General features: G+C 45.6%; 1 protein-coding gene across 2 annotated transcripts in view; it reads left to right on the forward strand.

Moving 5' to 3' along the window:
* The window catches only part of rftn2 (raftlin family member 2), an 84,499-nt gene that overhangs the window by 58,128 nt on the left and 13,626 nt on the right, over positions 1 to 12,745 (forward strand). For both annotated transcript variants that reach the window (XM_084310046.1, XM_084310047.1), the window contains exons 2-3: positions 2,505 to 2,685; positions 10,844 to 10,952. In XM_084310046.1, coding sequence (XP_084166172.1) covers positions 2,505 to 2,685; positions 10,844 to 10,952 — 290 coding nt within the window. The remainder of the gene's footprint in view (positions 1 to 2,504; positions 2,686 to 10,843; positions 10,953 to 12,745) is intronic.

Below are 12,745 nucleotides of genomic sequence, written 5' to 3' on the forward strand. Positions count from 1 at the left end.
CTGTCTCACATCACACACTGCTCACACACTGTCTCACATCACACACTGTCTCACATCACACACTGTCTCACATCACACACTGTCTCACATCACACACTGCTCACACACTGTCTCACATCACACACTGTCTCACACACTGTCTCACATCACACACTGTCTCACATCGCACACTGTCTCACATCACACACTGTCTCACACACTGTCTCACATCACACACTGTCTCACATCGCACACTGTCTCACATCACACACAGTCTCACACACTGTCTCACATCACACACTGTCTCACACACTGTCTCACATCACACTGTCTCACATCACACACTGTCTCACATCACACACTGTCTCACACACTGTCTCACATCACACACTGTCTCACATCGCACACTGTCTCACACACTGTCTCACATCACACACTGTCTCACACACTGTCTCACATCACACACTGTCTCACATCACACACTGTCTCACATCGCACACTGTCTCACATCACACACTGTCTCAGACACTGTCTCACATCACACACTGTCTCACATCACACACTGTCTCAGACACTGTCTCACATCACACACTGTCTCACATCGCACACTGTCTCACACACTGTCTCACATCACACACTGTCTCACATCACACACTGCTCACACACTGTCTCACATCGCACACTGTCTCACATCGCACACTGTCTCACATCACACACTGTCTCACATCGCACACTGTCTCACACACTGTCTCACATCACACACTGTCTCACATCACACACTGCTCACACACTGTCTCACATCGCACACTGTCTCACACACTGTCTCACATCACACACTGTCTCACATCACACACTGTCTCACATCGCACACTGTCTCACATCACACACTGCTCACACACTGTCTCACATCGCACACTGTCTCACACACTGTCTCACATCACACACTGTCTCACATCACACACTGTCTCACATCACACACTGTCTCACATCGCACACTGTCTCACATCACACACTGTCTCACACACTGTCTCACATCACACACTGTCTCACATCGCACACTGTCTCACACACTGTCTCACATCACACACTGTCTCACATCACACACTGCTCACACACTGTCTCACATCGCACACTGTCTCACACACTGTCTCACATCACACACTGTCTCACATCGCACACTGTCTCACATCACACTGTCTCACATCACACTGTCTCACATCACACACTGCTCACACACTGTCTCACATCACACACTGTCTCACATCACACACTGTCTCACATCACACACTGTCTCACATCACACACTGTCTCACATCACACACTGTCTCACATCACACACTGTCTCACATCACACACTGTCTCACACACTGTCTCACATCACACACTGTCTCACATCACACACTGTCTCACATCACACACTGTCTCACATCACACACTGCTCATACACTGTCTCACATCACACACTGTCTCACATCACACACTGTCTCACATCACACACTGTCTTACACACTGTCTCACATCACACACTGTCTCACATCACACACTGTCTCACATCACACACTGTCTCACATCACACACTGTCTCACATCACACACTGTCTCACATCACACACTGTCTCACATCACACACTGTCTCACATCGCACACTGTCTCACATCACACTGTCTCACATCACACTGTCTCACATCACACACTGTCTCACATCACACACTGTCTCACATCACACTGTCTCACATCACACACTGTCTCACATCACACACAGTCTCACATCACACACTGTCTCACACACTGTCTCACATCACACTGTCTCACATCACACTGTCTCACATCACACACTGTCTCACATCACACACTGTCTCACATCACACTGTCTCACATCACACACAGTCTCACATCACACACTGTCTCACACACTGTCTCACACACTGTCTCACATCACATGGTTCCTTTTGAGCACTGGTATATATATATATTTTTTTTTATCCACTTTTTCTCCCATTTTCTATATTTTCTCCCATCCCAATTTCGTATCATCCAATTCAACCCTCCCCTGTCACGAACGCTGTTTCTTGCCTCCCACAAGCCGGCTGCAATGTGGACTAAGTCATACATAGCACAAGTCCCCTCCGGTACTTGAGGTAACAGCAGTCGCATCTTTTCACCTGCGCAGCTCGATCTCTCAGTGCCGAGGAGTAACGCGTGGGAGGCTCACGCTGCCCCCGACACTTCCTGATTCTACTGCGCAGGCGCACCAACCGACCTGTAGAAGTCGCTGTCCACAACGCCCGATCCCCACCCATCAGTTTCCCACCCCCTAATACGGCCAATGTGTATTAGTACGGACGACCAGCTAAACTGAAAGCAAATGTGGAGCGCTGGGCTCGCCTGTTCGAGCCCAGCGCTCCACATTTGCTTTCAGTCTCCAGATTTCGTGGCGAGCGCCTTGCCCACTACGCCACGTAGCCGCCCTAGCACTGGTATATTTCTGACATTTTTCCCCCTCCCTCCCTCCCTCCCTCCCTGCAGGGAGTCGTCCCACGGTGCAGTATGTGTCCTCTCTGTGTGAGCTGCCTCAGGCCCTGCAGCCCTACTACACCCAGGGCTACATGCTGACGGCGCTGCACCCCATCATCCTGTCTGTGGGGCGCCACCGGTCCATGCCCTTCAGCCTGCTGTACCGCGCCATCCTGGCACGGCCCCGGCCCAGGTGAGCATGCACACAGAGACACACACACACACACACAGACACACACACACACACACAGAGACACACACACACACAGAGACACACACATACACAGAGAGATACACACACACACAGAGACACACACACACACAGAGACACACACATACACACACAGACACACACACACACACACACACATACACAGAGAGACACACGCACACACACGGAGACACACACACAGAGACACACACATGGAGACACACACAGAGACACACACACACACACACAGAGACACACACATAGACATGCACACACACACAGACACACACACATAGACATGCACACACACACACACAGAGACACACAGGGAGACACACACACAGAGACACACACAGAGACAGACACACACAGAGAGACACACACACACACACACACACACAGGGAGACACACACACAGAGACACGCACACACACACACACACAGAGACACATACACACACACACACAGAGACACACACACACACAGAGACAGACACACACATGTGAGACAGACACACAGAGAGACACACACACACAGAGACACACACACACACAGAGACACACACACAGACACACACACACAGAGACAGACACACACATGTGAGACAGACACACAGAGAGACACACACACACACACACAGAGACACACACACACACATGTTCGAATGTTTGCTGTGACATCATCATTGGGGAGTAAGGTTACACGGGCTATGTTAAATTATATTTTATCTATTACATAGATCAAGCCTAAAAGAAAAAATAGTTTGTTTCCGGTTGCCGACCGACCCTGCCGATTTAGGTGCGACCCAATTTATTTTATGCGTTTTTTTTAATTCTTTTTATTATTAAATTTCTTATTTTATTTTTATTTTTATTTTTTAAACTTTGACCAGTCACCTGGTTCTTTTGGCGTTTATCGCTTTTTCTTCGCATTCATACTTGGTCATGTTCGACCGACAGAAGCAGGCTGAAAGGGTTCAGATGGGGGGGAAAGACACTCTGGGAAAGGCACGGCTGCCGTCCGGGATTCGAACGCGCTCAGCCCCAGATCCGCGCGAGCGCGGTTGTCCACGGTGCTGAAATAGCACTCGCGGTACGTGGTGAGCTACTGGAGCTCCCTTATTTTATTTTTTTTAATAAAGTTTCATAAAAATCTTAGTCAAACCTTTAGTATTATGGATATTAAACATGCTGGCAGAGTACATGCATCCATTTTTATAAAGAAATTCCCTATCCATAGTCGCCGTGGGAAAGAATAAAATTAAAAATTAAATAAATTCCCTACCTACCCATGGCCTTAACTGACAACCAACAGGAAACAAACAATATTTTCTTTTATGCCTCATGATGGATTCATTCGGAGCCCGTCTTATTTGCTTTGTCTGTGAGCTGGATGCAATCCTACCTGGAGGGGAGAGAGCAGATGGTGGAGGTAAACGGTACCCTATCCCCCCCCCTCACAGTAAGCTGTGGTGTTCCACAAGGAAGCATACTAGGTCCGCTACTGTTCCTAATTTATGCAAATGACATGTCGTCAGCTTGTGACTGCAACTTGTTCCTGTTTGCGGACGACTCAGCCCTGCTGGTCTCTGACAAGAACAAGTTACAGGTTGAAAAAACCCTCAGCTCAGAACTAGGCAAAATCTGCATATGGCTCGCTGATAACAAACTATCATTACACATGGGCAAAACAGAGTCCATTCTCTTCGGTTCAAATAACAAACTCAGCAAGACCGACGGCTTCTCAGTTACAGTGGGTGACAATATTGTCACGAGGAAAGAAGATATTACCTACCTGGGTTCCATCCTAGAGGCAAATCTTTCCTGTGACAAAATGGCATCCAATGTAATAAAAAAAGTCAACCAACGAACTCGATTCTTGTACCGGATCTCCTCACTGGTAAACAAGAATACCCTGAAGACTCTGGCAGGAGCACTCATTCAAGGGTACTACGACTATGCTTGCACCTCATGGTACCAAAGCACCTCAAAGGCGCTAAAAACAAAATTACAAACATCTCAAAACAAACTGGTCAGACTACTGCTTGACCTTACTCCTAGAACCCACCTCACCCCTGCCCACTTTGACAACTTAGGATGGCTTAGAGTAGACGACAGAGTACAGCAACTTGCAATGGGCCTGGTCTACAAGATACACTACACGACCAAGGTACCCATGTACATGTCAAAATACTTCCCAAAGGTCAGTGAATACCACGATCACAACACCAGAGGGAGCTCCACAAATCATGTTAAACCCAGATTCGGCTCAAACAAGGGACTAAACACGTTTCGCAATTATGCCACATCAATGTGGAACGCCCTACCCAAAGCTGTAAAGGAATGTGAATCACTACCCACTTTCAAAAACACTCTCAAAAAACACCTACGGGAGACTGCAATTCGAAACTGGCCCCTGTAAATGTCCTAACACAACCCCCTCCAATGTACAGTAAATTACCAAGTATAGTATGGTCTTGTCAATATTCCAATGTACAGTTTTGTTTGTACAGTGTACAGTGTCCCCCACCCACCCCTCCTACCTACCCCCCCCCCCACTCCTATCCACCCCCCCCCCCCCCCCCCCCACCCACCCAACCACCTCCAATGTACAGTCCCCCCCCCCCACCTACCCAATCCAATGTACAGTTTCTACGGCAAATGTATATACTTTTTTTTTTTTTTCTGGGCTCTCTTTGTATCACAAACAGTACTGTATTTACAAATATGGTATGTCATAAATATATAGATGTAGCAGTACTGTCTATCTGTATGTCATGTATGTCATATATGTTACGATGAATTGAAAATGGGGGACCCTGATGTAAACAAGACGAAAGTCTTTCTCTGGTCTGCATCCCCTTAACAATTGTATGTATTGAGCTGTACTGTACTGTACCCATTCTGCAATCTGTTAATAAAGTTTTCAATCAATCAATCAATCAATCAGTCTAATTGCAGTGTGTTTGTTTTGTTTAGGTGTGTTATCTATTGTTTTTTATGTGTGTTGTGAAGGGCCAGATTAAACCGAATATATATATTTATTTATATATATATATTTAATTGTATTTGTATATTCTCTAATATTCCCTGATATCCCTTGTATATTCCTTGTACAATATGCATTGAATATCCATTCTAGCCTACTGAACATCCCATAATAGTCTCCATTCTACTATTGGTCGAGACCTTGGTGCCAGGCTGCCATACCCCTCAGACCCAGTTCAAACGTACCGCTCCACATGTACGAACAAGTCCTAGTTCCGCGTAGGAATCTGACTACCGCACCACTAATGGGACTATTTGTTCATAGTGCGTATATATACTGCGCTACTAAAGTAGGACTTTCTTTTCAGTCCAGTTTCTTACCCTCCAATAGAGTCACAGACGTAAAGCCTCCCCGCGACACCATGTGTGGGAGTAAGGCCAAGTTCGCCTACCATCGGTATTGAGACATCGTGTATATTAATATTTGAATAGTCATATTTGGCACTATATCGTCGAGTTGGACGTAGTCTATTAAGCTAATAATAGTCTGTTAATATATAGTGCTTCGTGCGGTGAGAATACTACCGTAGTCAGTACCCCATTGTTTCGGGCAGAGAACTGGCTGCTTATCCAGGGTGGTTGACCCCACGTGAAGCTGCACCCGAGGAGCCCCAGAGCCGACGAGCGAGTGGACCTGTATACCGGATTATTCTACCGACGACAGCCCGCCTTCCCAGGCACGGATTATGCTTTGTATACTTTGATTATTCCATGGATAAAGACCCCCGACACTGCCGTGTGTTGGAACCCCCCCCCTGGAGAGGACGCAAGGTGAGGAGACGCTCTGCAAGACGAGGTCGCTTCACGTCTCTCCCCCGTGGACCGGAGAGAGCCGGCCCACAAAGAGTCCATCTGCTTTCATCTGTGGTCCAAGGATCGCCGGCGCATTGAACGGCACTACAGTGGGTTCACCTGGGATACCCTTGGCCGGATGAGGCAGCCGGATTCTACCCCCCCCCCCCCTCCTACTCCTGTCGGCTTACAAGCGACTGGATTAACCCCCCCTAGTGTATCCAGCCTATAATCATTAAAGTATCATTGCTGTTATTCCTTAAACTATTCCAGGTCGTATATGTACCACCTGCGCCTTCAGAGATTGGACATTCTCTATTGATATACCGACGAATACTCTTGCCATAAAAGTGCATACTAATTCCATTCATAAATGTGATTGATTTGATTAAGTGCTTGCTCTACACACCATCGCTGTGTAGAAATAAAGACCTATTTCTAATTCGTACATTTGTGTTGGATCCGTTTCATCTACGTGACAGTGTTCATCATAATATATTTATGCCGTGTACTGGGTGGCCGAATATTAAGTACAAAGGTAGTGGTAGTAAGTATCATATCTAGTAATACAGTCAGGGAATTGTACCCCTCAGTTACAATGTGTTTTGTCAATATATTGTGATGAGTGTGGATGTTACTATTATTTGTGTTGTCGCCATGTAAGTTATTGGACCCCAGGAAGAATAGCTGCTGCTGTGCAATGGCTACTGGGGATCTAAATAAAACAGTCAACACACACAGCGGTGTACAGAAGAAAACACACACACACACACAGAGAATTATCAAAGACTCCAGCCACCCAAACAACTGCCTCTTTGAACTGCTGCGGTCAGGCAAGCGATACCGGAGTCTCATGGCAAGCACAGAAAGACTCAGAAGAAGCTTCTATCCCCAGGCCATCAGGATGCTCAACGAACAATAACACTATGTAACAACCATCAAATGCACTCACAGCACACACATCCACACGCACACACTCACTTTAAACAAACAACTCACTGCAGCACCCACTTTACACACTTTAGAACACCTAAACACACTTTATATTTATTGGTAAAGAATTTGCACTACAACCCATACCTCATTACACCTTACTGTAAATTGTACCTAAATTGTACTTCATCCCATTTCTCCTTTGCACTATATAGTATATTGTATATTAGTATATTGTATAGTATATTGTATGGTAACTCAGTTACTTCTACTCTGCATTGAACATTGTACATATGTACATACTGAACACTTGTGTCTACATACGTGACTTCTATTTTATACTGCTATACTTATTTTATTTTATACTTATCTATTTTTGTCTAGCACAGTCTCTGGAGCGTAACAGAAAGAAGCATTTTGTATAAAAGTATTCTGTACTTCTGTATGACAACTAATAAAGAAACTTGAACTTGAAACTTGAAACACAGTCGCACACAGCGGTACACAGAAGAAAACACACACACACACACTCACTCACTCACTCACTCACTCATTCCCTCTTCCCAAGACCCCATGTGATACAGTTGCCTCAGTCACAACAAGGAAACTATAAAAGAAGGAAGGGTCAGACTCATCATCACAACAGAATACCAGCGTTCTATGCTCTGCTTGGTGCCAGACTTTGGTGCCAGTTCTATTGAAGCCTGTATTAAAATTCTAAATATACCTGAGGAAATATACATCAACCAATATATCAAACGTTAGCTAGTTAACAAAGCAACAAATTGCAGATTTTTATGACATCCGAGGTAATAACCTGTTTAATGGTAAATGGCTGCATTTATATAACAGCTTTTATCCAAGGCGCTTTACAATTTGTTCCTCACATTTTACCCATTCACTCACACATTCACACACCGACGGCAGAGGCGACCATGCAAGGTGCCGACCTGCTCATCGGGAGCAGTTAGTGGTTAAGTGTCTTGCTCAAGGACACTCCCACACGCTGCCCGGGAGGAGCGGGAATCGAGCCAGGAACCTCCGGATTACCAGACGACTGCTCTACCTCCCGAGCCACTGTCGCTCCCATGTTTAAACAACAGGTCATAAACGAGAAGATAACGATCCCCTTCGACTCCATGTCGGCCGACCTGAAAGTTTCTACACTTGGCACCGATGTGTGTTCTCGCAGTGACGTGACAACCCTTCCTTCTTTTATAGTTTCCTTGAGTCACAGCGACCCCCCCCCCCCCCCCCCCCCCCCCCTTCACTGTCACCTCCACCTCGACCGCCCACTTCCACACACTGTAGTAAAGAGATGAATGATGGATGAAGGAGCTGCATATTTAATGCTACACGTCTGCAGGAGGTCAGACTGGCGTGTCAGGGAGGGGGGGGGGGGGGACGACGACGACGAGAGGTTGTTTTGGTTTGGTTAGGTGGTCTATGTGCCTATAGGCATCCGCCAGGGTTGTCATTGGCTGGAAATTTACCCTGACAACAGTGGTCCCACTGCGGCCAATGGAAGGGGATTTTGGCGACTTCATACTTTTCATTATTGAAAATGCAATAGCAATGCATACCGTTGTAGCCTAGATAGACTTTTATCCTCAACCATGATGACCTGGAGGGCAGGCTATGGAGCCATCTCCCGCTGGGGCCACTAAAGGATTTATGAGCTGTTGTCTGCAGCTAAATGACAATAACAAGTGAACTATGAACTGCCCAGCTGGACGGGTCTCAACAGCGTGAGAGCTGCTTAGAAGACAAGTCTCCGGGCGGCTGGGCGGTGTCTAAACACTCGCCTACCACCAGAGAGACTTTGGGTTCAGAGTCCAGCTGTCAGCGGTACCTCCAGCTTGTTCAGTCGTCCCTACAAACACAATTGGCAGTGTTCGCGGGTAGGAAGCCGGTGGGGTATGAGTCCCGGTCATTGCAAAACAGCGACTCCTACTGGTCTGTCGGGGCGCCTGTTCAGCAGGGAGGGGATCTGGGGGAAATAGCATGAACCTCTTCTCTTCTTTCAAGAAGCGGCTGGTGACTCCACATGAATCGAGGAGGCATGTAATAGTCTACACCCTCCCCCGACCGACAATAGGGAAATGCGTGCAATGACCAGGAAGGGAATTGGCATAACGAGATTAACAACTAAATTGGGGGATGGGAGAGAGAAATGATAGAAAAAAAAAAAAAAAAAAGACAAGTCTCCATGGGTCCCAGTACAGTACCTATCCTTCACAAACACCTCACCTGTAATATTTAACCTGAACAGAGGGGGCAGTCCTCTCCCTCTCCCTCCTAGGCCAGCAGGGGTAGTGGTTTTGGTTCCCGGAGGCCAGGGTTTAACCACTAGACTAGACGTTTATGGGCGTTGACCATATTCACACAGCAGCCATTTTGCTCTTATGATTAGATTACATTATTAGGTCCACATTGGTGAAGAAACAGGCAAACCTCACACTGCTGGCTTTATCTCAGCCCCATCGGTCACGTGAGGTTTCAGAGAGCATACAGTACTACTGACGTGCAGAGAGCTCTGTCGGAGAGGAGCAGTACCTCTGGGCGTAGAGCTCTATCTGAGAGGAGCAGTACCTCTGAGCGTAGAGCTCTGTCTGAGAGGAGCAGTACCTCTGGGCGTAGAGCTCTGTCTGAGAGGAGCAGTACCTCTGGGCGTAGAGCTCTGTCTGAGAGGAGCAGTACCTCTGGGCGTAGAGCTCTGTCTGAGAGGAGCAGTACCTCTGGGCGTAGAGCTCTGTCTGAGAGGAGCAGTACCTCTGAGCGTAGAGCTCTGTCTGAGAGGAGCAGTACCTCTGGGCGTAGAGCTCTGTCTGAGAGGAGCAGTACCTCTGAGCGTAGAGCTCTGTCTGAGAGGAGCAGTACCTCTGGGGCGTGTCCCCAGTAGACGAGCGTCCACCATCAACCAGCCCTTTGCGGTGGTCGGCTCCAGCCAATCGGAACTCCAGTGCGCTGACCTCCTGGCCCTTCCTGGAGACGCATATAGAGTACTGTAGCGAGTCCAGGGGAGCACAGCCTGGGGCCCAGGAGTGGAAGAATACCAGCAACCTCTTAGGTCTGGGTGGAGGGAGGGAGGGAGGGAGGGAGGGAGGGAGGGAGGGAGGGAGGGAGGGAGGGAAAAAAAGATGGAGAGAACAATGTTGGCTCAATGTTGAAATGTATTGTCATTATACAGCACAAGTACAATGAAAAGAGGTTTGGCATCCAACCAGAGTGCAAATGTAACGGTAAAGTGCAACAGCAATATACAACAGAGCAAAATGGCCACTGTGTGAATATGGTCAATTGCAGCCATTACGTTTGCTGTAAAGTCTGTCTCTGTGTGTGTGTCTCTGTGTGTGTTTGTCCCCCAGCAAGCAGGCGGTGTCCCTGTTCCACAGTGTCCCCATGCTGAGGGTGGAGGAGTGGCCGCTGCCGGGAGAGTCACTGACTGGTGATACTGTCAGAGCGCTGATCGACAGGGTCAGTCTGTTCACACTGCTCAACCTGTACACTTCACACCTACTAGGGCTGTCACATTATTTTCGAATTTCGAATTTAATAAAAACACAAGTTTCAAACTTGAAGGTAGAAATTCGAATTTGAATTATTATTTAATTAAAATATATATATATATACTGTCAGGTCATATAGGTGAGACTGTGCTGAAAGGAATGATACCAAACATACCATGGTAAAAAAAAGTAGCCAAAACTTAAAAATAAGCTTAGACTTTTTTTAGGTTTAGGTTTTTTCTTATTAAATTTTTTTTACACTGGAATTCGAATTCGAACTTGTCTACAATTCTGCAACGAATTTCGAATTAGATTTTTTGTTAAAGTGACAGCCCTAATACCTACACAGTATGCTATAACACAATTGTGTATGGCGTTCTGCTATAGCCAATGTTCTGTATTAAAAGCACGTTATTAAATGTAATAATTGTGTATGGAGTTCTGCTATAGCCAATGTTCTGTATTAAAATCATGTTATTAAATGTAATAAAAAAAAATTTAACGGTCAGGTCATATAGGTGAGACTGTGCTGAAAGGAATGATACCAAACATACCATGGTAAAAAAAAAGTTGCCAAAACTTTGAAAATAAGCTTAGACTTTTTTTAGGTTTAGGTTTTTTCTTATTAAATTTTTTTTACACTGGAATTCGAATTCGAACATGTCTACAATTCTGCAACGAATTTCGAATTTGATTTTTTGTTAAAGTGACAGCCCTAATACCTACACAGTATGCTATAACACAACCTGACCATATGATACTGTAAGGTTTATATACAGTATGCTATAACACAACCTGACCATACAATACTGTAAGGTTTATATACAGTATGCTGTAACACAACCTGACCATACGATACTGTAACGTTTATATACAGTATGCTATAACACAACCTGACCATACGATACTGTAAGGTTTATATACAGTATGCTGTAACACAACCTGACCATACGATACTGTAAGGTTTATATACAGTATGCCAGGGGTAGGCAACCCTAGGCACGCGTGCCTGCATAGGCACGCGGGGGCATTTTCATTGGCACAGGGGGCAGCATAAAAAAATATATATATATTTTTTATTTATTTTTTGCTTGGAAATATTATAGTGAAATATTTTGCACTGTTGTCGCCTTTATCTTGTTGAAATCCTCCCACAGGTTCTTTTTTTTAAGTCGAGTATATCAAGGAGGCTTTTCTCTGTAGCTCAGATGTTTTGTTTGAAGGCTTGCCAAACAAAGAGACAATCAAATCAAGGATAAAAGATATCCCCATGTCAGCTTGAAGTGTCGAGCGACACATCAACGAAATGTCAGAAAATATCAGAGAACAGCAAACAGCTGGATTAAAAGATGCTCCGGTGTGCAGCTTAAAGTGACCAACTACAGCCCCCAGATAACGGAGCTCAGTAAAGCAAAACTGTTTGTCTGCATTGCACCCCCGCCCCAACTCAGATTTAGGGTTGATACAACCATCATATTAATATTGTTAATAATAACAATAACAATAATGATGTAATAATGTAAAAATTATCATTAAAAATACCTGATTAAGAGAAATGTTTTTTACGATGCATTGAATATTGTTGAGGCACACTAGTTACAACTATATTTCAAACAGGCACTTCATGTCAAAAAGGTTGCTGACCCCTGCAGTATGCTATAACACAACCTGACCATACGATACTGTAACGTTTATATACAGTATGCTGTAACACAACCTGACCATACGATACTGTAACGTTTATATACAGTATGCTATAAC

Source organism: Notolepis coatsorum, assembly GCF_963971535.1.
Source record: "Notolepis coatsorum genome assembly, chromosome: 3".
In the NCBI taxonomy this organism is placed as follows: Eukaryota; Metazoa; Chordata; class Actinopteri; order Aulopiformes; family Paralepididae; genus Notolepis; species Notolepis coatsorum.